General features: G+C 39.9%; 1 protein-coding gene across 2 annotated transcripts in view; it reads left to right on the top strand.

Moving 5' to 3' along the window:
* Positions 1-18240: 18240 nt before the first annotated feature.
* The window catches only part of LOC122802555 (NACHT, LRR and PYD domains-containing protein 3-like), an 826460-nt gene continuing 818603 nt past the window's right edge, over positions 18241-26097 (top strand). For both annotated transcript variants that reach the window (XM_044072217.1, XM_044072216.1), the window contains exon 1: positions 18241-18469. Coding sequence is in view for 1 of the 2 variants with exons in the window: in XM_044072216.1 (XP_043928151.1) it covers positions 18427-18469 (43 nt within the window). In the remaining variant the exon portion in view is untranslated. The remainder of the gene's footprint in view (positions 18470-26097) is intronic.

Below are 26097 nucleotides of genomic sequence, written 5' to 3'. Positions count from 1 at the left end.
CTGTGGGTAGGAACTTTTACCTCCACATGTGCAATCTATTGCAGTGGCACGGACGACACACAGCAGTCATTTAGGTTGTGGATGGTGTGAGGTGTTACTATGGTTGTTGGACATCTGTCATGGGTGTGACTTACATATGTAAATCCGGGAGTGGTAACCTCTATGTGGGTAGTATATGTGTACTCTGTGGTGTTGTCAGTCTCTGTGCATTGGTAATGTGTTTGAGTGCATTGTCACAGTGTTGTACATGTCACTGTGTCCTTCTCCATATCTGTAGCTGTCATGTGAGGTCCATACCATGGCATCCATTATGTGGTGTGGAGGGGTACACCGACCTACATGTCCATAGCTGACACACCATGTTCACTGACACATACCATGTGCAGGTATTCCAGGGATAGTGTGCCACTGTGAATATCATTGAGGCCACTATTGTACACATTTATGACCCTGTTCACCCCTGACACATGCAGTGGTGGGCAGCCAATCACATATCTGGTGGTTACTGGTGTAGGTGATTTGGAATGTGGTATGGTACTCCGGTTTTGACACTGGTGTTCACTCCATGCCTTTGTCACCAGGCACCTGTTGCAATACATCTGTACACATGTGCCTCACTCAGAATTTATATACATCTCTCTCTCTCTCTCTCTCTCTATATATATATATATATATATATATATATATATATATATGTATATAGATATATCTATATGTGTATATATATATATATATATATATATATATATATATATGTCTGTATACATATACACATATATATATATATATTGATGTACATATATTGCTATAGATGTGGAGGGGGGCACAGAGGGGTGAGAGTGAGAGAGGGGGTGGGACAGGGTGTGTTGAAGGTCGTCATATACAGTCATACCTGTAGATAGTCAGATCAGTCTGTCTATGTATATGTATCTACATATATCTATATCTGTATGTGTGCATTACATATATATGTTTGTACAATATTGTATCTACATCTGTCTATGTATTCCTACATCTCTCTCTCTATGTATGTATACATATTATATATATATATATATATACATATATGTTGACATACATACGTATCCATATGTTAGACAGGTATATCAACATGTTTGTCTACCATACTGTATACACACACTAACATACTGCTAAACATACATAACTGTGAAACCTACTTTGTACATGGCACTACAACCTATAATCAACCAACATTGATATGTGCACATAGATGCTCTCACATACAAATGTATGTACAGCCTTTACTGATAGTTGCTGTATGTCCCCTGCCCTTTACACATCTTCATATACATATGGATACAGACCAATGACACATATGGAGGGTTTACAGTATGTAATTACTTTACATTACCTGTGTTTGTCACAGCTGCTTGTGTTGCCATCTGGTTCTCTGTCCTGCTGCTCCACTTCCCAGTTGTCAGCTTTCAGGTGGCTGTTGCTGAACAATTTGTTTGTGGCTGCTTAATTGCAGTTTTCTCTGTCTCTGTCTCTCTCTCTCTCTGTCTGTCTGTCTCTCACATCCTTCTCAGGGTGCAATGAAAGTATTGCATGTGTGGACTGGGAGTACAGCATACTTTTGTAGGTATCTGCATATGCCCATGTGATGGCCTCTGCACCAATTGTTAGCCAGCATTTGCTAATTGCATGCAGCCAGTTGTGTACTGATTGCAGTTCTCACTGTGATTTCAGAACAGTGCTATAAAAAGGTATGTGAGATAGGCGTAGTCCTTTCAGATTTTAAGGGCAGGGACCATGCTGTTATGCTGTGGGCAATGATCTGTGAGTGTAAAGGTTGGTATTTCTCTCATATTTCCAGGTGTGTTGTAGATTAAAATTCCTCCATTCATTTCTCCAGTTTCCTGTACTAACTGTGTATGTACACTGACACCTACAACTACTACTACTGTTAATGTGTGTGTGTGTGTGTTTTCCTTTCACTTTTGCTTGCACTTTGTTGCTAAGGCTTCAATAGTTGCCCTTTACAGTCACTACTTGTATGCCTGCTAGGTGTCCTGACTGTAGTGTGCTGCTGTAGCTTTCCTATTTTCCATGTACATTCACACCTTGGAATGCTTGCTATATCTGCTAGGGTGTTACAGCATGCAGTGTGGTCTGGCCATGGTGTGGGCCTTGACATCTATCAGGGTATTTGAGTATGCTGCTGAGCAGGCCCCAGAGACTTTCAGGTTCATCTGTTATGTGCGTCATGGAATGGTACATATCAGTGGGGTACGCCCATTAAAATGTCTGGTATGCTGCAGTTGTGACTGTGGGTTAGCATGAGCATATGTATTACTACACTTTTTCTGCCATGCAAGTGGTGAATACTTTCAGGACCCCATAGTTACCATTGCATGTGTTACACCTTTCTGCCTACTGTTTGTACATTTCACATGGAGTCTGTGGGGCATCCCTGTAAGTCATTCACTGTTGCTATGTCTAGGCTCTTAACTATTCAAATATGGTGGTGTCAGACCCGTCATGTATACAGATATTTGCAGGTTGTCCACATTTCTGCCTCATATTTTGGTCACTATCTCATGCACACCTTTTTCTGGCAAATCACTCTGGACTCAAGTCAGAATATGGTGACAAACATTCAAGTTTCAGACTTCCTACCCTTCCAAACATCCCACAAAGTGCAGACCCTGTTACTCTCTGAACTGTCTGCGTTTGTTGTAACATTATTTGTAATGTGTCCCTGGTTTTGGGCCTTTGCTCCACATATTTTATTACTTGGTCCAGATGTGTTCCTGTAAGAGGTTGTGGGGTATGGGCAGTGATTATCTTGCTGTGAGTATGTGTGTGGCTTGCAAGGTGCTATAGTGACATTATTACCTACTAGCTTCCAACTAGCATGGCTGTTTCTGTTCACACACTACTATTATGGAAATCCACTAGTTTTGATAGTAATTGTAAATGGCATGCTTTGTGTACTACACATCTATATTCCCTTTACATTCATTCCTACTATTACATGATATATTTATTTTAGCACAATGTTCTTGTATACGAGTCATGGCTTAGTGGTAAGTCATGCAGAGTACTGTTTCCAAGGTCCTGGGTTCGTGACTGACAGTGGGATTTTATTTTGCTTTTGAACTGAGTACAAGACCTGTCAATCAAAGTGACTAAGGCACTTTTAAGCAGTTGTAACCGGGTTAGCGCTGGTTTGCGCGGAGCTTCCACATGCGCACTGGCATTCAGCTCCGCGCACACCCGCTTACAACCGCTTAAACGTGCTTACTCTTGTGCACACCCACGCTATTTTCTTTGAAAGAAAAGAAAATGGGGAGACAGAAAAGTGGTGAAAAAGGGGTCACAAAGAGGGTAAGACAGTAGGGAAACAAGCTTGGGATGTGCAGGAGGGATGTAGGTAAGGCCCATAGCTGCCGATTTCTTCATCAGCAACAGCTGTGCATATGTATGTAATTTGGTGTGGCATATGAAACCTTCCACCCCTGAGAGAGGTGTCAGGACAACAATAATACATGTTGTACAGCCAATTGTAATTGATAGATTCCATGTCCAGCAGACATCTGTGCGGAATGGGCAGCTATGTATGGGGCGTAATTTTTTTGTGGGTACAGAGTGCCCTTTTTTTTTTTTCTGGTGAGAGTGGTATGTCAGGTGAAGGAAGTCGGTACAGCTGGGGAGGTAGGTTGGGTAGGTAAACAGACAAGACAAACAAGACGCATACAGGGGCGGTGTATGACACGTGTGGGGGGGTTACGCAATTGACGGGGACAGAGGTTTGGATATCCAGAGCCCATGAGCCCACAGATGGCAACAGTGGAACTGATATCCCCACCCATAGGCAGTTGCCACTGTTCCTTCACTGCCCAGGATGGGGCTGTGCTGGGGCTGTGTAGGCGGGGCAACAGGCATGCCCGTTAGTTGCGCCACCCATGCCTCGAGCTGGCGTAGGGGCTCGAGAACAGAGTCCCGAATCTCCCTATGCACCACAGTCCGGATGCTACGGAGGGTGAGTGGTGGTTCTCCTCCGGCCACACTTGCAGAGGGGGGTGAGCCCCATCCCCTGCAGCTCTTCCACCCGCAGGTGGCACAGGGCCACCGGAGGAGGGACCAGACTCGGCACTAGTGCCAGGTGCACTCGCCAGCTGAGGTGGGAGAGATGGGTCCGCTGGAACCCGCCTTCCCTGTCGTCCTATGTTTTGCATTATGTCATGACAGTTTGGGTTAGTGACATATAATACCATTTACAATTAGTTGTAACAGCATGCATTAATATTCCCATTAACCAAACACCCAGATATTCACACCATTGAACAGTGTGCATAACACATGCATAATTTGAACAGAAATACACAGTCCAACAACATGCAGGGTTAATTGATGGCAACAGGCCATCAGGTGTGGATGTATGAACAGGGCAGATGCATCATCGGACATGCAAATATATATGACCCAACAGGACAAACGTCCAGGGGTGTTAATTGTGATTGCACATACCATTTTCATGTGGAATGGGTTATATGTGGTTATAGGGTGGGGTAAAGAAAGTAATATTAACACCTTTGAATAACAATACATATGCGGTACATTTCTAATAGCTACAGTTATATACACACTACTGTTCTAACTACAGTTTCCTATATGATAACTATTTCAACTTGGTGATAGGACTGTTACTGCAACATCAATATACATTTTATGATTCTTCATACACATTCATATCTAGCTTTGTTCAGCTACATCATCCTGCTACATTTGCTTTATATAGCTGTAGACAAGTGTGGATGTTTGGTATATCAGACAATCATCCTATCTGCATATTGCAGACTGAGAGCAACATATCCAGATTTTGGGATACACATTCCAGATGCAGCAACACTTTGAACAGATTTTGCTGTTTGGTTTTGAATCTCACATACATTTCATTCTGTCTTGACTGCAGTATACTTTATTCAGGGGTTATTACTACTGTATTGCTGGATTCATGACACTTTCTCACACTCTCTCACTTGCTTTCATTTTACTATTCAGGATGGTATTTCTAGGCTTTATTGACATGTTTTACCAGTAGTTATTGCAATCCTTTCCAGCAGTCTCACTTCTGTCATGTTTCAGTATTTCCACAGGGATATATTTCACACATGTGATTTCATCATCTTCTGCAGCTATACTTTTCAGCCTGCTGCAGGTTGTGTACTATTTTCTTACAGGTAGGGCATTTTTATTTCAGAATATATGTCAGACAGTTTCATTATTTGGTTTAACTTACAGGCTGAAACACACTTTTGTAATCAAGCAATACTTGCATACACTTTCACACTGTTACTTGCAGATTTTATTCCTTACTGACTACACTGCAGTCTTTTGCTGACTGTCATACTTTTATATTTCTTTACAGTTACTGGTAGCGGATTACTGACCTGCCTCGTGGCGCAACCGCACCAGCCTATCGCCATAGGCTCTGCGGTTCGCAGAACGGACACCTGCAGCTGTAATATAAATGAAGTAATATTGGAATACACATCTCCATAATATCAGCTAGTTTAACTTCTTACATACATAATTAAATGTTACTTACTCAGTAGTGGGGCATTGGGTGTTTGCCGGGCCTCCTGGATCCAAAGGTTCAGTTGGTCCTGCTTGCATCTCTTCAGGTCCACATGGTGGTGACGGACCTGCTCACCAGTCCTTGGAATCCCTGTGGTACTGGTGAGATCATGAGCCAACCGGTCCCATGCCTCGGCCCTGTATGCTCCCCAGAGGACCTGGCCCTGCATGAGTTGGGCCTCATGATTATGGACTAGGAGCCAGACCATGTACCTGGACTCCTCAACACTCCACCTCTGTGCTCGGAAGCAACTACCCTCTTCTACTCCTGTCATTCTGCCTGCAGGTCAGTTCTACAATCGTTTATGCTGTGTATTCCCGCCTATGGGGCTTATATAGTCCGTTTTTCCCGCACATATCTGTGATTGGCCATTTTGGAATTGTATCAACTTCAGTAAACCTGCATTGTCATGCTCCAGTTTGTATTCATTCCTATATATTAGCTATTATTGCATTTCTAGGTACTGCTGTCATGGCTTAGTGGTTTGGTACCTTGACTATGGTGTATAGTATCCTGGGTTCAAACCCGGCCACTGCTTTTTATTTTTCATGACTGTCTAGACATGCTGAGGGGTGTGTCTGTGTAAAGGCAGTTTTGATACGGCTTGCTCAACGTTGCCTGCCGGTTAGCTTGTTTGCGCGGTGCGCAGCTCCGTGCAAATGGGATACGCTGGTTTAAGCCTCATTTGGCTATCGGCACGTATATTACGCTCAGCTCAGTTAGGGGCACATAGATTTAGCATGTTAGACCACTGCTCAGCTACGGGCACTCATTTTGCACCAGTTAAACCACTGCTCATCTACGGGCACATGCACTTACTCTGTTAAACTGTAGCTCAGCTATGAGCACATCTGGCATTTTTTCTTCTTTTGTTACCTCACATGTCTTCAATATAAATGGGCTATTTCATTACATTTTACATAAATTGCGGTTTTATGTGTACATATTTGTCAGGGACTTGTTTCCTGCTTATTTTGAAAAAAAAACAATTGGTGTTGTGGGGGCTCAAACCATGAATGCCTGCTCTTCAGCCAACATCTCTAGCGCTACACTATTGCTTCCTGGCTTATTTTGCATATTTAGTTCTTATATGCTTTCCCACTGACTGCTAACTGTAGCTGCTCTATGGGCACGCCCGCACAAACGAGCGCACTCACGGTTAAACATCTTTACAATTTAAAAAAAAATATAACATGTTCATTTATATATATTCTATGTTCATAGTCTGTGGGGGCATGTGTTGTGTTGTGTTTATTCACATTTCCGTGGACGCTGTTGTGAGTGTTTACTTTGGGCACTTTTACACTTCTGGGGGCGTGTCCGCTTGCAGGGCTCAGCCTACGGACACACCCCCTACTGTCTTACATGGACCGTGTTAGACTTAGGTGTGATTCAGCATGCTCTCATGAATATGCAAAGCATGCTGACATCACTCCGTTTAACTGCAGCCTCCATGTAAGAGTTATAACTCTTACACGGAGGCTTCGTGAATCCTTGCCAGTGTGTCTGCAAGCTGAATAGCTTGTGAGTTACAGCAGGAAGATAAGACTGAGTTTTTTATGTTTTTATGGCAGTCCAGGTGTGTACCCTGCCCTGAGGATTAATCTTTCATGTGTTTTACTGTACTTGTGATCATATTCAGTGGTTAGCAACAGCAAGCAGTCAAGTGACACATTTATCTAAGTTAGCTTCCCTCTTAACAAACTTGCAGTGTTATATTTTACTTTGTTGTACTCAACATTTTCCCAGAACAAGACGTCTTGAGTGTAATTAACAGTATTTTTTAGGGGGTGGGTCATTAGCATGACTACTGCACTTCTATATATTTCATTTATTTTTTTTTTGCCAGTATTGTCTGAGAGTACCTATCATTTTTTAATTAGGGTAGAATGCTTGGGCTTGCATTAAAATAATCTAAAAATAAATAAGCAGACAGTGTACACCTGCATTGTGTTTAAATCAGTATCTGTGGTACTTGAATACTTGTTCAGAATCAGTACATGTGAAATGGAATGCCTGGAATATCATTTCTATTATGTTTATTTGTCTGGGACTGGTACTCTGTATGCATCCTCCTTTTCTGGAAAATAAAATTAAAATATATTGTGCATAGGATTGCCAGCTTTCTTTGTGGCTAAAACCGGACTAAGGCCATGCCCCTCGCATCACCCATAACTCCACCCATTCCCACCCCCTCCCATACATGGTCCGCCCATTGTGTGACATCAGCTGATGGGAACACCCTCTTTTTTTGTTCCAGATGCCTGCTTTCAGCAGATTTCTCCCCAGTTGCCATAAACACTGTTCAAAACTCTCAGTGTGCATACTGTCTTCTGCTTTATTTCTGCAGTGATTACAGATATTTGGATTTAATTTAAAACATTGAATTCAAATTTTATAGCACAAACCACTGATACACATTTGCTAAACAAAACAACGTGAACAACGAGATACTGTGCAAGTAACATATTTACTAGTCACACTGTTTGAAGCATCATGATTATGGCATGCCTAACATGGATCCCCTTCCCCATAAAAGATGAAAAAACCCAGAAAAAGTTTATATTAGTTAGGGGTTGGCGACATGCAAGGCAGAATTGAGAACCCTAATGTTACTTAGTGTATATAATGTATTACTCTTGATAAAAATTTATTTTTGTCAACAGAGCTTTTCTCCCAGGGTCGCCACTGAAAATTAGATATTTTGGGTCAGTCAGACTTTCCCGGTAAACAAATGTAAAATACAAATTAAAATAAAATAAAAATAATCCATCCCTTCCCAAAAAAGGATCTACCCAAGCACAACAGCAGACTACAAAGACTACAGACCTGCGTCCAATTCATGTCAATATTTTGAAAAAATTAGTCTACTTTCAGACATGTGAATATCTCCAAAAATACAAAACACTATCCAGGCACCAGCATATGTCTCATGTAGGCAGAAATACAATAACATCTGTATGACCATTAACAAATGATGAACTCCAAACACTGACAAATGACACCAGACAAGAATAGTAACTAACTGTTGATCTGGCTGATGCTTCTAACATGGTCAGCCATCAACTCCTTGTGACAACACTTAAGACATTATGTGCTTTACTCAGTATTACCGCTAATAACCCACATTCACCACACCATAACTCACTGCAGGCCTCAAAACTTTATCACCTTACCTATGCTGTTCTATTTTTTCTGACCTCTTCACCTACAGGCTACATCAAATCAAAGTCCTTACTGACAAAAATTACAGTAAAACCTAAGCTAAATTATAAATGGCTTCACACTTATATACAATAATTTCATCCAGAAATTTCAGCTGTGACATTCACTCCATCATTGCACACACGCACATTACAGGCAGAAGAACAGCTAAAACTTTTACTTTTAAAAGTCTGACAAATAAACTGTCTTGCACAGGAAGTTATCTACCTCCTTTACAATTCCTAATGGGCCAAAACTCTAGCAGAACTTACAGGCTGTTAAACTTCAAAATACACTATCTGAGACTGAGATATAACCCATCTTATCACACACACACTACCTTTGTGCTGGCTTCTGAAATTGCTGCCTTCCCGTAAGTCAAGCTGATGAATTCCCCAAAGTGAAATAATACCCATAATAATCCAAAGTCGGTTAATGCTGGGCTTCTGCTTCCCGCTCGCACTACCGGAAGTGAGCTCATTAAGCTCAATTCTGACAGGCTGATAGCCACGCATGTGATGACATCAGCGTCGCAAAATTTAAAACCAAAAGTCCGGTTTTGATTGAAATTTCTAACCGGACAATTTGTCAGATAACCAGACACCTGGCTACCCTAATTGTGCATACAAATAACAAAATGACTGCATTTGAAAATGCTTGGCTATGACGATGGTTACAGTATGATGGTATTTTAGCCATTTTTAGGATTCTTTCTTTCTGGAGGTTAGGACATTTGTTGGGGCATTTTATATCATTCTGTCAGAAATAGGTCTCTGAAATGAAATTGCCTGTAGTTTAAAGCTATTGATTTCTGTGGATGTAAACAACACACACACACACACACCATCAAATAAAGTAAGATTATGTGCAAGTTCTTGGCTATTGTGATGTGAAAGAAATGCAACCATGGAGATTTATTTTACTTAAACATTGTAGGTTGAAAGCAGTTTCTCTGGATAGGGAGTTGGGCTGGGGGCAATGCTTGTGTGAATAGCTGCAGTTCTGTCTACATTTGCAACAGTAATGTACATTTCACTGAAGTAAGATTGACCAGAAGCTCTGAAATCTGAGTGTGGTTTGTATGTGTGTGGTGGTGGTGGTGGGGGGGGTCAAGGAATTTTTGTTAAACCATGTTTTATTGTAGAAATTCTGGTAAATAAAATTAAATTTAAAATGAAATGTGTACTTGGCTGATGCACACAAGCTGTGATAGTGAGTCTGTCAGCAAAATGAAAGTATGTAATGCAGCTGTTAGTATTTGTACTTTAATCCTGACCGGTAAAAAGCAGCTACTTCATTAGGTAATGGGGGGGGTGTTTGTGAATTCATTGAGGTGACTGGCCTTGTTTACTGTTAGTTATGGCTTTGCAAGATAACTGTTTGGGTAAAGTCTGCTGTTGTGCAAGCCTGTAACTACCATTTCTGTGCAATGGACTAAATTAATGCAGCCATTAGGATGCAGTTCATTACTGTTTTGCTTTCTGATTTCAGAGATTCGAGCCAGGTACTTTTGGTAGCCTGTTGGGATGGGGGACTTTCATGTCAGTGTTGGAATGAAATAACCATTTACTATTGTAATTCTGGCTTTGCAAAACTCTAATATGGCTGAGGGAGTAAGCAATATGCATACAGGCTGTGTGACTATGGTCTCTGTGCAGCAGACATATTTTAATGCTAGAAGGATCAAAGCAGAAAGTATAGTGGGGGCAATGGAATGACTACCCCTGTTAGTCCTGCAAAGACAGAATGTAAGCTGTGACAGTGTGCGCATCACAAATACATTAATACTCTTTAATCCTGGCAAGGCCAAGCCAGATAGTTGGTAGGTCATGGCTGTGGCAGACTGTCAATGAAATGAGTGCTGTTTCTGAAGCTGTACTTTTTAACATGTATACAACAGTGGTACTTAAATCATTTCTGCAATATCTTCATTTCAGAGTTGCAACAACTACGATAACCAGAATGAGTGAGCAGAGTGAGCAGAGTGTTACAGTGGCCTATCTGAAATCTATTAATTTCAAAGAGTTAACTCTTAATGAGAAGTTAAGAATCAAGAGAACTGTAAGACCCACACCTGATCTGAAGATAGAGGCTGCAGGTACAAGTAGGTCAAGAACATACACACGCAGCTTCAACAGGTCAGTGTGTGACAAACACACCTGGATCTGTGGTTGTGAGGAAACAAACAGCTTGTACTGCTTCCCATGTTTGTTGTTTGGTGGAGAGGATGCCTGGACATCAAAGGGTATGGATGACCTGAGGAGACTGGAAGAAAAGTCCAGAAGGCATGAATAGTCTGCTAAACATTTTAACAATCAAATGAGTCTAGCCGTTTTGGGAACTGTGGATATCAGGTGTCAGTTAAGTAGTGGATACCAGTTATCAGTAGAAAGACACAACAAGAAAGTGGAACAAAACACACATCAGGGACTTGTCCCAGAAGGCATTCATGCAGCAGGACTTTGCCAACCCTCTCACAAAGAGATGGAAGAGCTGACATAGGCTGCCCTATCCTATCCTTCCCTGGCTGGTTAATCCTATGCCTGGGATACTGTAACAACTTCAGTCATCTGGCCACTCTGTAGGCTTCATCCCTGTATGCACAGAGCTGGCATACAGGATCCTTACCAGGCTTCAGTTAGTGACCTGGTGGACATTGGCTGCTTGCTGGGTGGTCTAATCAGGGAGTCTCTAGTACGGTGTGAAAATATGGAGTAAGTAGACATGATCTGTATGAAATTGGCAGTAATAAACAGTGTATGGTGGGTGTCCATGTACACTGAAAGAGTCTGTTTTTGTTGGGGGACTTAAAATGAGGGACAAAATACTTTACACTACAGATATCAACAGGGCAGAACGAAACAGTAATAGTTGGGAGGTCTGTTTCAGATTTATAATAACTTTGTTAAAGGGGAAAGCTTTAAGACCCACCTCTAAGAATCAGTTAATGTACATAACTGACAAGGTAACCATACATTTCATGATCAGTGTTTTGGGCAATAGATTAAATGGCTATACAATTGACAGAATATGTAGTAATAGTGGTTAACTTTCTGACTGATTAGATTTATAAATATAGATGATATAATATTAATGTTGCATATTTTTCTAACATCCGGCAGTGTACAAGACAAAAAAATCTAAGGCTATAAAGTGGAATGTGGAGATCCTTGGGATTATATTAAGTAAATCTGATACAGATCAAGACAAGTATTTCACTGTAATAGCAAGCAAATGCTTCTCAGAATGTGGGATGGACAGCACTCCATTTTTGAAAGCATTATCACTTCTTCTTCTTCTTTTGGCTTTTCCCGGTTAGGGGTCACCACAGCGGATCACCTGTCTGCTCATGACTGGCAGTAGAGTTTTATGGTGTTGAGTTGCCAGCCTGATACCCAACCTTCCACGGAAGGCACACACATGCAAGCACTCACGCCTATGGCCAATTTAGACTGTCCAATCCACCTACAGCATGTCTTTGGGATGTGGGAGGAAACCGGAGCACCCGGAGGAAACCCACGCGACCACAGGGAGAACATACAGACTCTGCACAGAAGGTATCCCAGCCGAAGATCGAACCGGAGAACCTCTTGCTGTGATGTGACAACGCTAACTACTGCACCACTGTGGTCACCCGAAAACATTATCACTGCTTTTCTGCATTATTTTTCTAAACAAAAATAAATCTTTTTTTTGTCCCTTTATTGGATGTCACTGCTTGCTTGATGTCTTTATTTCTTTGGATCACCATGCAATGGATATTATAATTCAAAGGCCACGTTAAGTATTCAAAATGTTTGTAATGCTGCTGTGCTGAGTGCTACACAGGATTTAGTTCAATGCCGCCTGGTGTAAAGGTTACATAGTAAAACATCACACCCATGATAAATGACAGTAATCATGCTACCAGAGTAGCTGAGCTATGTACGATCATGCAACCAAAATGAAAGCCTCGATGAGGTGGCATGCTAGATGTTATGCAAGCTCACACAAGCAATATGGTATCTCACAAAATTTGTCATGGGAAATGATTCTGCAGCAAAGTGCTAAATCATGTCATCATATAAAAGGGAAAGAAAGGGCCAGAGGGGAAGTCAGAAATGAGGAAGAGCAAGCTGGAGAACACACAGATGGGCAGCATGAAGGGAAGGTAGATGAGGGAAGAAATGCATAGTTTTTTGTGAGATAGGTTTCCATTTAGCATGTTTTTAAGAAGGGAATGGGAGAAAATAGCAAAAAAAGATGTTCAGGAGGGAAGAAAGGTATAGGGAAGGAAGCAAGCTCTGACAAACAAACATACAATACAGACAGCAACTGATAGCACCATACCTCTCAACTGTACAGATTTTCACAGAATGTCCAAATTTTTGCTACATATTTTTAGTCTAGTTTTCATAAAATTGCTGTTTTCTTGCAAATTAGCAGCAAATCATTAAAGACTAAAGTCAGAAAATAATGACAGACATTTGATTTTAAGACTATATAGCCTTCAGAAAATTCATGCTAATACAAAAACTGTTATTCTATTAACTTTCTAAGTTTGTAAGAACAATATTTAGAAACTGTCCCTATTTGTGGTGCTTTGTCCCACATTTTTTATGGCTTTGTTCAAATTTCTTGCTCTAAGAGATTGAGAGGTATGGCAAGTACTGACATAAGAAGGTGGAGACATCATGGAGAGATGCTGACCGAGAGAGGGAGAACAACTGATGATATGGAGAACTGGACTACAAAAAGAGTATGGAGAAAGGCACATGTAATTAGAAAGTCCTTCTATGTGACATACCTCATTACAAAATGTTTCTCATCCAGGAAGAAAGAAGTCATAGTCCCTCTCTACTCATCCCTCATTAGACCCATTATTGAGTACAATGCCACATTTGGCATGTTTCTCACTAGACACTTACAACAACTGGAGAGGCCACAAAAATTCCTCACAAAGAGGATCCTAGGACTCAAACACATGCACTATACAGACAGACAAAAAACACTAGCTTTACTCTGTCTCATATCACCTACTTAGAGGCGATCTCTGCTTAATATACAAAGCCATACCTGACCCAGTGTTGCTAGACATGCTTCATCTGAAAAAGTCTCAATCCCTCCGCACCACACATTCCAAAGACATCAACCTCATCACCACAATAAACAGAACCTGCTGGAGGGACAGGTTCATAACCCAGAGACTTCCCATACTCTGGAATAGACTCCCCATTCATGTCAAGCAGAGCACTTCACTAGCCCTCTTCAAGAAAAATCTTGACAAGTGGATGGGTAACAGGAAATTCACCCCGGGGATCACTTCAACAGCCTTGTTCGATAGGGGCACAGGAAACTAACGTCTGGCAACAGGACAGCTGGGAATATTCTTGGGCTAGGCTTGTGTTGGCTCTAGGGCCATTAGTCTAGTACTCACCTAGGAACCTAAGGAAGGGGAACACCATGATCAGGGATAGGGTAAGGAATAGAAGACCTGCCTGCTCAACCTTGAAAGGAACTCACTCAGATGTGAGTCACCTCTACAGATAACATCATGGGCCAGCACCACCTCCAATCAGGCCATATGACCATAAACTACACAAGGAGACATTTTAAGGTGCAAATGCAGATGTTAAGCTATTCCATCCTAGTTATTACCAGCCACAGCACTTGCAGCCAAGTAACCCAGAAGGACACCTCTGAACCACTGTCAGAGGGGGAGCCCCCCATCTCATTCCAAGAGCTGGATAGAGAGGTCACCAGCAAGCCATCCAAGTCATCTTCCACATGCTGATCTTTGCCACAATGCAGAGAGAAAGGCCTGTGGACTGCTAATGACTCAGCAGCAGGCAAAGTGAGTGGTGTAGATGTATAAACCCACAGCTGACAATAAAGAAAGACTAAAAAGAGAAAAATACAACAGATTAGTCTACATGTTATTTTATAATTTATTCAAATATTATGGTACAGACAACTATAAACTACACTTACCCCACCATCTGGAGATCCTGTCACATCTCCTTAGATCGGCTGTTTGAATTCAAATTTGTCTTCTCAGCTGCTGTAAAACATAAAGCAGACATTCATTTTTACTGCAAATAACTGACAACAGAAGCAATTACATCAAAAGGTCATAGTCAGACTATACAGTGTCAAACCATTTACAGAATGCTTTCAATAGAAAGCTGCCTCCCTTTCCCTAACCTGTTCCCACTGTTTCAACAGTTTATAGTGGAACACCTGTAGGTCACTGTATCTGTGCCTGCACTTCTCACCACAGTAGGTGATGAAGTGCTATCACTCACTGCTCATACAAATTATTACCAGACATCAATTTTATATAAGAGGCCATCCCCCCTGCAGGTGCTCCTATAGACCCTGACAGAGGAAGATTTTTAACCTTGTGGCTGCATCATGTGGGACATCTGCTGAAATCAGCAATGAAGAAGCAATGTCCACTTTGCAGGACAGAAGAAACAGGAACGTGGTAGCCCTGTGTATTACCCATGCACATGCACACTGAATATATAATCTCCCATCCTAGGCATAGGAAGGTTTGAGCAAGCTAGCATTAACTGTGTCTGGTAATGCAGCACTTTGTGCTAATGATTCAAAGATAATTTTTCGACAGCACCTCATTAGCAAAACCAGCATACTGTAAAGCACATTACTGCATAATAAGAGGATGTTTCACCATATTGCAGCAGACCACATTGGACCATAAAGTTAATAAAAGCAGTACATTGCATAATGGTTTCTACAGTCATATAGGCACATTGATGGCAGATAGGACGATGGGTAATTAATCAGTGGAAAACACGGCCACACAAGGGAGCATGAAAACAACATGAGCAGAGAGGGAACAGTGTGTTCTGTGGGGCAGTGCAGCTCAATGGCATGAGAGGGTGCTGTCCCACTGTGGGGGCAGGGTTCCCCTGATGCAGGAGTACAGCACAAGGGCAGGACAGGGCATAGTCTTGTGAGCTTGGAGGCTCACCATGACATGGGTTAGATCATATTCTGGGGGGCTACCCTTACATGGTATACCACCCAAGGGCAGGACAGGGTAAACTCCTGCTGGTGAAGGGGTTTATTGTGACAATGATTGGAGCTACTATTCTGCTGGGGTGAGGGGACTAATCCTGACAAGATTACAGCACAAGGGCAGGTCAGGGTACTATCCTACAGGGACCTCACACTAACAGAGTTTATGGCACAAGGGAAAGACAGGGATGGTATCCATCTGGTAGGGAGACAATGAATCATATGCATGCAGGCAACAGAAGGTGCTACATGGGACATGCAGTTGCTCCTGCATGTAAACCACACCACATGTTGTTAGCACAGTGCAGAGAGCAGATGGGTACTGGTAACATGCTCTTTGCTGCCACCAGATTATCACAGGATATGAGTGTTGAGAGCAAATTACTAGTCGGGTATGACACCACTGAATAAAGACAGTGGGCAGAACTAAGACATGGTGTATGTCAAGGACAGCCATGAATAAACCCACAGTAATCTACACCTACATGTGCACAAGCCTTGCCATAAGACAAAGATAATGGTAACAGCTGAAACAGTCCACTGCACCAGAAATAGAGATGTAACTGCAGTCCATACACATGCATGGCATGTGTAGCCTTGAGACGGGTAAAGCAGACAAGGCTTTTGGGAATTAATGTGGCAGGCCTTGGTCTAGGATATTGGTGTTGTGAATGGCCATAATGGGGCAGTGGTACAAGTGTATCACATGGTCACTGTCATTGGATGCCAAGCTGTATTAACAAATCAACAAGAAAGGAAAACACTGACCTTTGACTGGAGATTGAAGCCAAGACCCATAATATCCCATGTAGTTGTCACTGCCACTGGTCAAGCAAGTAGTTTCTAGACAGCTAGTTACAGATTCCCAAAGAACAGTTGTTTCTCCTTTCAGCCAGGAAATTAACACGATGGTGAATTTTTGAACACACAGGCATACAATGTGGAGCAACCAATCTACTTAATATTGTATTAGCAACTCAGTGAGAAAGGAGGGGACTGACCCTCATCTGGGAATTGAACCCAAGACCCCACCCATATTCCTTGCAGTTGCCACTGCCACAGTCCCAACAAGGAGTCTCACTAACCCTTGTCTAGGAATGGAACGTAGGACTCCATCCACATCCCATGCAGTTGCCACTGCCACTCTCCCAACAAGGAGTCACGGGAGAGTCAGGTGCGTGGTTTCAACCAAGAGTAGTTGTTTCTCCTTTCAAACAGAATTTTTTTGAACACAGAAGCATACAATTGCAGAATGAGCAATTAATATTATATTACAAAATCCATAGTACACTACATAATACAATATTAGGTTAGCTGGCTGTTATTCTGTTTACTTCAGTTTGGTAATTGAAACAGAGCCATAGCTAGTTTTGTGCCCTGGGCTATTTTTTCTTTGTTTTCATTTGTCACTCCCTATGCTTCTATGTTTCCATTTGTCACGTAGTAACTTAACTGTTGTCCTGTTGCCTTTACTGTTTTTTGTGCTCCGCAGCTCACAACAGTACAAAACATAGTTACTACCTTGATACCACCCTACCTTGCCTCACTCAGAAATGATCTTGAGGTGTTACTGTTTTGCTAAGTTAAATGGCATGTGCAATTCATTTATTTGCATAGAAAGAGGTGTCGGTACGTGCGGTTGCCAAGATATTGTACACACATCAAAGAAGTCTTTTATTATTAGTAGTATTACTATTATTTTAACAAAATGACAATTCTAAGTAAATAATTAACTAATGTTGCCCCCGGGGAAGTTGCCTCCTGTACAATGTGCTTCCTACGACTCAGACTGGAAACTCATTATCAATAGAAATATTTGTTTCTCACAGGTACTGTGGCTCACTGCTAAGAGCCCTGTTTTAACATCTTGTAAGACATTAACCTTCTGTCGGCCAAGATCACTGCCAAAACAAAAGTAATAACAGTATTTGGAACTACTTTTCCTGTTAGATTTTGTTATCCTGGCAAGAGGTACACTCATTGCCCTTACAAAGTATGTTTTTGCTGTCATAATTTAGGTCTCGTCCTCTAACCTGAATAAATTAGATTCATCTTAGCCTTTACACAAATAGACATCAATTACAAGTGCATATTGTCATTTATAGATATTTTATACTTGAAGCTATCGATTTCAGACAACATATACATTTTTAACATTCAGTGCTCCGTATAAAGTTCAGTTATCAACATTTAATGAAAAACATTGATATTATAGACCTGTAATGATCTAATAGCAAAAGAACTGCATTCATGTTCAGAATGGCAGCCTTTGAAAAATTAATTGCTGCTAAACAGGATTTTGCAGCTGTCCAAACATTGAAAAAAGGCAGGGCACTGCTCCTTTAAAGAAGCACTACATGTTCAGCATTGCTTCTTGCATAATCTCATTCTGCTAGGCATCACAATTCTAGAAGTTTGTTGGACTTCTCAAGTTCCTCTATTATTAAATGTGGTGCATTACATTTTGTACATCTCTATGGACTTAGCCTTTTTCTGTGACAATCAGAAACAAGAATGCATACAAATGTTTAATTTGTTATTATGTCATATAAGAGAGCACTTACGTTTCAAAACATGGGAAAAAATCAGTTTGCATGAAGCAGTTGCTGAATGAAGATCTTCCTGCAAAAGTTTCAAGTGAGTATGATTGCCATTGTTATATATAGGATTCTAACATGTTTGGTGCAAAAGGAAACATGCCTAGCATTGCCATGTAGCACTGCAATGCACTACAGCTTAATGTTACAAATATATTTATACAAGACTTGTCAGAGGTAAACATGCATTTTAGAGAGTAACAGACTTCTGCTGAAAATAATATTATTCATTTTTTTAAAAAGTTTAACTTGTTAACTGGAGATTCAGCATCTGTAAAGACGGTCGTTTTGCAGGCCTCTGCTTAGATCCCTGCTTTTCTCTCTCATACCACACTGGATCTCTTTCTAAGATCATTGCCCATCTGAAAGCATTATAAGGTATGTCTGAAATAATTTCCCATCACCTCATGCTACTTTTGTAAACAAAGCACTCATTTTGCTAAAAGATAAAGAATGATTTCCCTGTCATAATTTATGTTATAACCTGATTTAATTTGGACTTTGCTAAGTAATAAGGCTAATACCCTCTCAAGAGCATTATGACCATTTTTCTTTATTATAAACATGCTTGTTATATAATAAACCTTGGCCATAACCAGTAACAAAGCTTTCTCATTTACTAGACTATCCCTATGGTATGATCCCCACCCACAAGCCCCATTAGATTGCATATTGATTTGCCTGTGTTTGCAACACAACTAAAACATGCCTATCCAATAAAAATGCAGCTAATTTGGTTCCTAAGCCATTTGCACTATCTCATGTTAGTGTGCATGTTGAGCTGTTCTTTATAATGAAGATCGGCATGTGTTGGTGATTTTCTTACTCTGAAAAGGATGAGCATTATTAAGTGCTTGCAAAGGGTGACAAGATCTTTAATGTGTGTCTGCCTGAAGGTTAATATGGCTTAATAACTTACGGTTCTTTTAATGACTTGCCTATAATCATACTATTCATATGCTCTTTATGAACAATGCTAATGTTTTAAATTCATATTTTTCATTTTTAAGAGGTTGTTAAAAATGGTCCCTTTGCATCAGTGCATCGTAACAAATAAATGAATTAAATACAAAACTATGAATATTCAATCAGCAAAGGTGACTAAAGGGAAAAATCTCCTTGATAGCAGAAAAATATGTAAAGTACAACTGTGAGAGGCATACCTCTCAACTATTCAGACTTTTTGCAGAAGGTCCAGATTTTTACCTCATATTTTTGGTCTATTCCTCATAAAATCTGTGTTTTTTTCCTTGCAAATCACTGAGAACTGAAGTCACTAAATAATGACATAAATTTGAGTTTCGTATTTCATATCCTTCACAAAATGGATATTAACATTAAACGTGTCATTTTAGTGACTTTCTAAGTTTATAAAAGCAATATTTAAAATCCGTCCCTGTTTTGGGGCCTTTGTCTCCTCATTATTTTAATCTTTGTCCAGATTTCTAGCTCTAAGAGGTTGGGAGGTATGGTGAAAGGCAGTTATCATAGCAGTAGGTATTGGTTATCCCCTCGTCCTGTTTGCTCTTACTTGCCAGATTTCTTTTAAATTAATAATCCCTGACTCACTGCTGCCTGTACTACGGTATCAAAAGTAATTGTTAGAACCTGCAGTATCAAAAGTAACTGCTAGAGGGTAGGACTATATTAACAGCAAAGAAGGTAGTTTTCAATTGTTTTATAGTCAGTTTACTGCTGGAGAACTCTTTAACTGTTCAGATTTTTGCAGAATGTCCAGATTTTTGACTCATATTTTTGGTATGGTATTGTCCTCATAAAATTAGTTGCTTTGTGCCAAACTGGTAGGGATTGAAGTCACTAAATAATGACAGACATTTGATCTTACGACATCATATCTAACAGAAAATGCATGTTAATACAAAACCTGTTATTATGGCAACTTTCTAAGAACAATATTTAAAATCTGTCACGATTTTTGGTCCTTGGTCATTCCCCCCAACTATGCTTGTCCAGATTTCCTGCATTTTAGAGGCTGAGCGGTATCACAAATATGGTAAAAGTTCAACTTCGAATGAAAATGTTCAACAATGACTGTCACTAGAAGGCAGCTTGATTTGGTGAAGGAGCTTGGAAGTTTGCTTGCAAGACTTATCTTCAAAATGCAGTAATGGTGAAAAATCTGATCAATGTCAAAGGTAAATATCTGTATTAAAAGTGAGTCATAGTAGCAGTATCCCTGCATAGTGTCTGCATAAACAGCTAGGTACATATCAGGCAGAAAGGTACCAGGTGGTTGCTTCAAAAAACATTCATACTAAGTCAGTGCACACACGCACACTGGATAAAAAGGAAGGGGTAAAGGGTGGATGCTTTAAATGAGAAAATGAAAATTACTATGAATATCTGCAGTTATGGTATGATATATTACTTATGTCATTTTTCTAGTTTCAGTCTTTACGTTTAAGTAGAATGCTAAGCAGTGACTGTCTTAAAACTGCCAATGTACTTGAACTACAGCAGTTATAAGCTCCCTTACTTTTAACTGGACATCCACTTTGTAACATTTGATAAAGATTCAGGCTGACTGCAAAACTGCAGGTTCACAGAATCCACATGCAGGAGCTCACCTGAAGAAGACTGGCAGCTGTCTTGTGGAGTGGGTTGTAAGTACTAGCCAATAACATTATAGTCAAAGGGGATTCAGATGGCTTGCCACTTCTCCTTGGTTTCTTAATTTTACCTAGAGCATGAGAGGTTTTATTTCCTGGATATCCTTCCTTTTGTATTAATTCAAAATTGTCTTCAAAGACTCATATAGCTGGCCATGTTCAGAAATATGAGATGCCCTGCTGTAGAAGGCTTGCAGAAAGATAATTTATAGTGTAGTACAAAGTCAGATTTATATAGACAACAGACTGTAACTAAACAAAGCAGTACATTGAGGCCTGGGTCTGTGAAAATATGCCCATGCTCCATTTCAAGTGACAGGTGACGGGATAAAGTTTGTGCATGTATATTAGCTGATGCTGTGACTGTCATATGTGACTACACATAGATGCACATACTGCAAACCCATACCATCTGTACGTAAGATGTTGTGTGTGACTGAAAAATAAAAGTAGCACAACATGAACAACAGCATCCTAAAATACACCCAGAAAGACATAAAGACATATAAACAAATAACTATAAACATGGCTGTGTCTTCAGTATGTGACTAGATGAAGGGTAATTGTTGCATTGAACAACATGGTGTGTATGTGTGTGCGTGTGTGCGTGTGTGCGTGTGTGTGTGTGTGTGTGTGTGTGTGTGTGTGTGTATTTATTTATTTTTATGTAATGACAGATGCCTTTTTTTAGCAGATGCCTGGGGAGAAAAGCTCCAAGGTATCATATTTAACGTAATCAATATTTACAACAACAAATTTTATAATGCGGTTTTAAGGAATATATAACCTAATTGTCAGTATAACAAAATTTGTATTGCTATTTACAAATATTAAATTTACAAGCCTTGTACTGAGACTTCACAAATAGAAAAGTGGTGTAAAAAATTGGTAGGAATAATTTAAGAAATACAATAGAGTGAGGTATTAGAGGAGATAAGCAAGTTTTAGTGTTGACAGGGAAATAGTGATGGGATAGTAATTTGGTTGTACTAATTAGAAGTAGGTATAGCAGTCTGAGAAGTACAATAAAGTGAGGTATTAGAAGAGGATAAGCAGGTTAAGCTGTTTAATCCTTTAAAAGTGGATGAAAGAAAGATGATGAAGGGTATTAGAGAGCTATGACCCAGATGAGGAGCAGAGACAAATCCAAGGGGGAAGAGAAGAAGTCTTTTAGTAATGGTTGGAAAAGATGAAGGTGTGTGATAGACTTGATTGATATAAGAATTTTATTCCAAGTTCTAGCTACACTTAGCATTGCCATCTATCCATTTTTTTTTTCTGGACTATCCAGAAATCAAACTGATTGTCCAGTAGTCCAGAAAACACTGTACAAACTCTAGTATTCTGTTTCAAAAAACAGAAACAGACTATCGGAGTTTAAGTCTGCAGATTTACTATGCTTTTTTTTTTTTTTTTTACAAAAAGCATAGTAAATCTGCAGGAAAAAAAGGCACCACGAATGAAAAAAGAGGGCATTCCCTCATCAACTGGTGTGATGATGATGTCATAAAATAGTCAGAAAGAAGTGGGGCATGAGTGGGGTTATAGGAGATACAAGGGGTGTGGCCTATGTCCAGTTTTAACCACAACGAAAGGTTGCAACACTAGCTACACTACTGAAATAGATACTGACCCCAACAGCCTTTTGTCATTTGTAGGTAAGGTAAGCAGTAGTTTATTATTTGACCAAAGGTGATGATTTGGAAGATGGTATTAGAGCAGGGGTCTAATTCTTGGGCAGGTGGACGGGGTATGGATGATTTTATAGGTTACGATATACTGAGTATTAGACAGGTGGTGAGGGAGCTCAAGCCAGTTGTGTTTTTAAATAGTGGTGAGACCAGTAAGGTTTGCTGCAAGCATATCTGGCAAATTTGTTATAACACTATTTCAGTTTAGAACTAAGTGAGGCTTGTAGGTTGGCCATGATATGGGCTCCATATAGGAAAGAGGGTAAGGGGTAAGATGTTAGTAGCCTCTATAAGGAACTTTTTTACTCTCTGCAGTATGCCTAATTGTAATGGGTTTTCTTGATGATGTTGTGTATGTGTTAATCATATGTAAAATTTCCACCTATTATCATGCCAAGTAGTTTTGAATGTGAGATAATCATTTATAGTATTATTTAAGGAAGACATTTTAGAGATGCTTTTTTATGTTAATGGGGTTTTGGAAAAAAGAAAAATAATTTAGTATTTTGGGGGTTTAGTAACAGGTGATTATCCTGCAGCCAATTTTAAACAGAGTTAAAGGCTTCTTGATTAATTCTCTGAAGATGTATTAGGTTGTCAGAAATGTGATTTAGGGTATAATCATCAGTGTATTGAATGATGGAAGCTAGCGGAGATTATTTATGTAAATTGTTAGTGAATATATTAAATAGAGGGCCAAGAATGGAGATTTGTGCACACCAGTATTTAACAGGAAGGAATGGATTAAAGGTGGAGAGACATTTAACTGACTTGTATCTATTGGTTAAGCAGTTGTTAAACCATAGAATTGTGGGCAGTGATAGCCCAAGGGAAGATGGTTGGTAAAGGAGTTTTTGGTGGGAGATTAGATCAAAAGCTTTAGAGAGATTAAGGAATACAGAGGAAACAGGTTTGCCTTTGTCTCTGGCTTTGTTAATAGTATCTGTGAAAGTTAATATGGCCATGGTAGTGCTATGGGTGGGCTAAAACCATGTTGTGTGAGGTTGAGGAGATTTTCCTATGGAACATGTTGAAGACATTGTTTGTGAATGCACTCCATCATTTTAAACAAAGGGGATAATACTGTGATAGGTCTGCAACTGTTTATATCAGATGAGGTTCCTCCTTTATAAAGGGAGATGATGGAAGAATTTTTTCCATAGACAAAGAAAGTATTATTATTTAATAGATCTGTTAATTAGAGGATACACAAGATAGGCTACAGAACTGGAAGCCAGCTTGAGGTATTCTGCTGGGAGATTATCTACTGATCTACTGAAGGAGAACAGAGTTTCAGTTTAAAGAATAGCAATTTGATGTAAGAGGTTGGAATGGGTTCTATGGTGAAACAGAGGGTGTTTGCTGTTTGAGGAGAGGCCATATCAGGCTTGTTGGGAGGAAAATCTGTAATAAAGGTTTTAATGCTTTCTAAAAAATGTGTGCTAAATTGAAGAGCTATTTTGGAAGGTGTGTTATTTGCAGCAGGGTTAGGAGTGGTAGATATTCCAGGGTTGAATATATTAACAGAAGGCCAGAATCTTTAGGGCTGGAAAACTGTTTTAGTAAAGGGTTACTGAAGTAAATTTTCTTCTCTGTGACAATCTGTCCTTTGGTATGGTTATGAAGTACTTTAAAGTGTTGCAGGTTTAGGGGCGATCTATAGTTTAACTATTCTTTCCAAGCCCTATCTCTTTCAAACATTAAGTGCCTGATGTGAGAGGATAACCAAAGAATATGGTTATTCTTTACTCTTTTTGTTCTAATTGGAGACAGATTGTTGAGGGTTTTCTAGAAAAGGGAGTTAAATTTGTGTACATCTTCATCAAGTAGAATATTTTTCAGGATAGATCATTTAAATGAGCTTAGAATTCTGGTAAATGTATCAGGGTTAAATTACTGAGATTACAAGAAGTTCTAAGTTGTTTGACATGGTGGTTACTGAGTCTGTTTGCATACACAGGGAGGTGATCACTGAGAGAATCAAAAAAGGGTGATACAGGAGACATACTTAGTTGAATTGGACACCAATATCCAGTCGATAATTGAGTCACTGTTTTTGGGATAGTTATAACGTGTGGGGGAGGAAATGAGTTGAATCAATCCAAATAGATTGTGGCTAGTTGATGGATATTTTGTGAAGATTATCTGCCAATTGAAATTAATGTAACATAGGATTATCTTTCCATTAGAAATGGTATGCAAGATCCAGGTTAGAATGTTGGGTTGCAGCATTATTACCTGGGGGAATATAGAGTACTATAATACATAGTTGCTTATGGTTACTTAGTTTATGATGGGAGATGAGGAGTTCAGTGTTATAGAATTTTTTAATAGGTTTATTGTAGGGTTGGACTGAAAGATAGCCAGAGTATATTAAAACTAGTCCACCACCTTATTTTTAGTTCTATCAGCTCTGATGCTATTATTACCAGGGAATGATATTTCAGAGTGAAGTATATGAGGTTTTAGCCAAATGTTACTTATGGCAAGAATAACTAGTGTGTTGTGGGAGATCCAAGCATGATGCTCTGAAATTTTATTATCGATGCTACAAGTATTTGAGGAAACAAATTTAAACTGGATGAGTTTGAGATAGGTTGGCTGGGTGTTGATGGTTTTGGTGATGGTGGTGTGATCCCTGTTTTGGAAGGAGATTAGCGGGCTAATTTGTGGGGGCTTGGCTTGGGATGAGTTTTGAGGGCTACTTTGTTGTTAGGATGGGAGGAGAGGCCATAGTTGGGATGAATATCCCCACAGAGTGGTAAGAGAGAAAAAAATTGATATGTTTTATAAGCTTGTTGTGGTTTAGCTGTAGCAGTTAGTTTTATTTTAGTGTGGTAGATGTGAAGGTTTAGTAATTTGAATTTGAAGTAAAGATTGGATGGGTCTTTGTATGTACTAGAAGTGATTAGTGGTGAAGTGGGGTGATTTGAATGGTTAAAGGTGGAGCATATAGTGGAAGAAATACATACAATATAGAGTGATATATGGCGAGCTGTAAGTTGATAAAACAGGAAAAGTAAGGATCCAGTAATATTAAAGAGAAGCATGGTATGTACCTTTGTAGAGAGATATATCAGAGAAAGAGGAGTGAGAACACTGGGGTATGAAGCTAGGAGGGGTAGGAGTAGCTAGCTGAGTGGAGTGGATGAGGTAAGTTGTGATCACTGTGGTTAGGTAATAAATATAACAGAGGAAAGAAAGTTAAAGTGCTTAATTGCAGACTGATGGTTTAGGAATTGTATGTGCATTCTTGTGCCCAGGGTATGTCTATATTAATGTGTCTGCCTTTAAGAGAGGAAAGAAATAACTGGAGGTCTTGGTGGAGAGCAGGTCCTAGAAATGTC

The sequence above is a fragment of the Protopterus annectens genome, chromosome 5.part0, assembly GCF_019279795.1.
Source record: "Protopterus annectens isolate FY-2018-M chromosome 5.part0, PAN1.0, whole genome shotgun sequence".
In the NCBI taxonomy this organism is placed as follows: domain Eukaryota; kingdom Metazoa; phylum Chordata; order Ceratodontiformes; family Protopteridae; genus Protopterus; species Protopterus annectens.
The sequence above is the reverse complement of the archived record's forward strand: the minus strand, read 5'-3'. Positions and strand labels throughout refer to the sequence as shown.